The sequence below is a fragment of the Phaethon lepturus genome, unplaced genomic scaffold, assembly GCF_000687285.1.
Source record: "Phaethon lepturus isolate BGI_N335 unplaced genomic scaffold, ASM68728v1 scaffold34100, whole genome shotgun sequence".
Taxonomy (NCBI): domain Eukaryota; kingdom Metazoa; phylum Chordata; class Aves; order Phaethontiformes; family Phaethontidae; genus Phaethon; species Phaethon lepturus.
The window spans coordinates 24,517-27,193 of record NW_010512093.1 but is presented as its reverse complement, the minus strand read 5'-3'; the positions used below and the strand labels follow the sequence as shown (position 1 = coordinate 27,193).

At 37.1% G+C, this 2,677-nt stretch overlaps 1 protein-coding gene across 1 annotated transcript in view; it reads right to left on the bottom strand.

Annotated features, from left to right (window-relative positions):
- Positions 1 to 1,194: 1,194 nt before the first annotated feature.
- Positions 1,195 to 2,677, bottom strand: part of PCGF6 (polycomb group ring finger 6) — a gene marked incomplete at its 5' end in the record, with an annotated part of 25,016 nt that continues 23,533 nt past the window's right edge. Inside the window, one exon of the mRNA XM_010285786.1 lies at positions 1,195 to 1,251. Coding sequence (XP_010284088.1) covers positions 1,195 to 1,251 — 57 coding nt within the window. The remainder of the gene's footprint in view (positions 1,252 to 2,677) is intronic.

The following is a 2,677-nucleotide window of genomic DNA, read 5'->3' as shown; positions in this document are numbered from 1 at the left end:
CCCCTTCCCCTCCACCGCCTATAGGGAAGGAAGGGACCCTGGTGTATAGCGATAGCTTTCATGAATCCCCACACTGATGACCTAGTATGCAGCAAGACCGTAACACACAAAGCTCCGGTCCTTAATGCTGCACAAGAAACCACAGAATTCTTAAACAGAACGTATTACAGTTGTCACAAAACCTAGCATTTTAAGATGTTAAAATTAAAGTTACCTAATGTCCTCTGTGAATCTGGTAGTAACAGGCAAGTATTACATTACTTAACCCTGGTCTCCACTATAATGCACTAATACACATTAGAAAGAGTGGAAAAAGCTACCATTTTCACTGCTGCTAGAAAGGTATGTGCTAAAGTGAAAGGATTTAGGCTCCTGCCAGTCAAGTTAGTTGACAGATTTTACAAGACAGCAGAATCAGGCTGACAGTGATTATTTTACATACAGCAAGCAGGTAGAAAGAGGTGCTACTTTTTTCTCATGCATAGTTTAACCAGCTTACAGCCAGCTCATCTCCATTAGGACTAGAGATGCATGATTCACCATTTGGTATAAGCCAAACTACCAACAAGTATATTTCCAGTGCAAACAAAATTGTCTTTCTTGAAGAAAGACAACTAAATTTAATGCTACTTCTCAAAAAACAATGCTAACGACGCGTCATTTCCTATCTATTTTGGTCTGCATTTCTAAAGTTCCCTTCCTCTCCCCAAATCACATCTGAAGACAGATGATCACAGTACACTTTGTTTTAGGCAAATGAGTGTCTCCTCCCCAGAATAAAGTATACTGCCCACTGAAGATCATCCCTGAGAGCACTGTTCTAACTAGACACAGAATGCAACATCTCATAGCTTAGAGGAAAAAAAAGCTGTTCACCCTGTGAGATCTTGTGGTTTTAGAAAGTAAAAAAAAATGCAGCTACTCTGAGCATCTAAATTCCCTGAGCTGAGTGAAATTTGAAGACAGTAATTTGTAACACAAAGCATAGCAACATCTATAGCTGTACTTACAGAAGCTGTAATTTTTTTTACAGTGGTAAAGTTAGATGTTAAATTACAAGCATACAGCAGTTAGTGGTGGTTCCTTTTACTTGCTTCTTGTCACAGGAAATACGACGGCCTTCTTTGGTGAAAAACAGCAGTGAAGAAGCTTGATGACTTCTGATTCTTTTGCATTCCGATATTATAGCAATCTTTAAGTTACAGCTAGTGGAGATACTACCAGGCCATAGTGCAGTACGAGTAAACCATCCTAGAGAGAAGAGAAAGAAACTGTATCATCATACCACTTCACCTGCTCCCTGAGGAATTTCCATCACCACCTGGTATGACAGTCACTGCGTGGCAGAACCTCAGCTTCAATCTCACTCACCATTTTATACCATGTTCCTTCTATATGGCAAATACAAGTTTTGAAATATCAAGGCAAAGAATTATATTCCCCTCTCCTATTGGAGAGGGTGAAATGTGTTTAAAAATAGCAAAATCTGGTACTTGCTTTTATTTTACATTATAATGGAATTATCTCATCTTTATACAACAGGCTCTTATTTACAACTCATTCTGCTTTCCACATGATATTGTCAGGCAGAAAGAAGAGGAAAAAAAAGAAAGAAACCACTTAAGTAGTTCTAAAAGGTGTGGCCAAAAGCTGTACTGGAAGAGCCCAGACTACTACTACACATTATTAGTTATTAAGTCATGTTTCTCTTCTTCTGAGACTGCTCCACATAAAAAAAAACCACAGACAACTTTTCACCTGTGAAACAGGACATTTCCTGAACTCATTAGTCTTACTTATGTCACTTAATTCACACACAGCTGGTAAAAGGTCTAGCACTTAGTCTGCTTCCACCACTGATCCACTGGGAATCTGACTTGTTCCATTAGACCTATTTATATGGATAGGCTTTAATAAAAGTTTTCTTTTGAAGAGAGAACTGCATTAATCACAACTGACATGTTAGAACTTGCACCATGTTTTGGTTCTGATGCTTTTGTCTGTTAACATACAGGATCCAAGATAATGTATGTTCCAGAGAAGTTACACAGTTCTGTGTGAGGGGGTATACCAGCACATTAAAGATTTTTTTTTTAATTAAAAAAGTTAATTAAAGTAACAAGACTGTCGCTACTTTAGAGGTTCTGTATTATGATACAATAACAGTAGAAAGTACTATATTAGTCTAATCACAGTGTTTTGGAAGAATATAGACATATTTTTAAACAATAATTTGTTATCTATGTAAAAATGTTTTTGACTGGTTGATGTAGCCTCAACTACTCATAAAAAAATCTCTAAGCCATTTTAAATTTAATCTTAAATTTCCTCAATTTCCTTACGAAATCAATCTCAAAAATACTCAAGAGAACAGACTGTGCTTTTCCACGCCTCCATGACATCTCTTTTTCTTCTCTTGGGAATTCTTTTCAGACAGTGCCTATCAACACCTTTGTGTTCTGTCTGGAAGATGACCTCTTATTAGAAAAACAGCCTTGTTTTGCCTCCAGTGCCACAAAGCTCTTTCAGCAGAAAACCACCCTAATTGCTGCTGTATATAATTATTTTACTCTCTCTTCTACCATTAGTTTCTTTAACTTTGTGTGTCAGCTAAATGGAAACAAAGCCACTGTTCTGGAAAAAAAGAAAGTATAGTATGTTATTTTCAAGGGAAAGA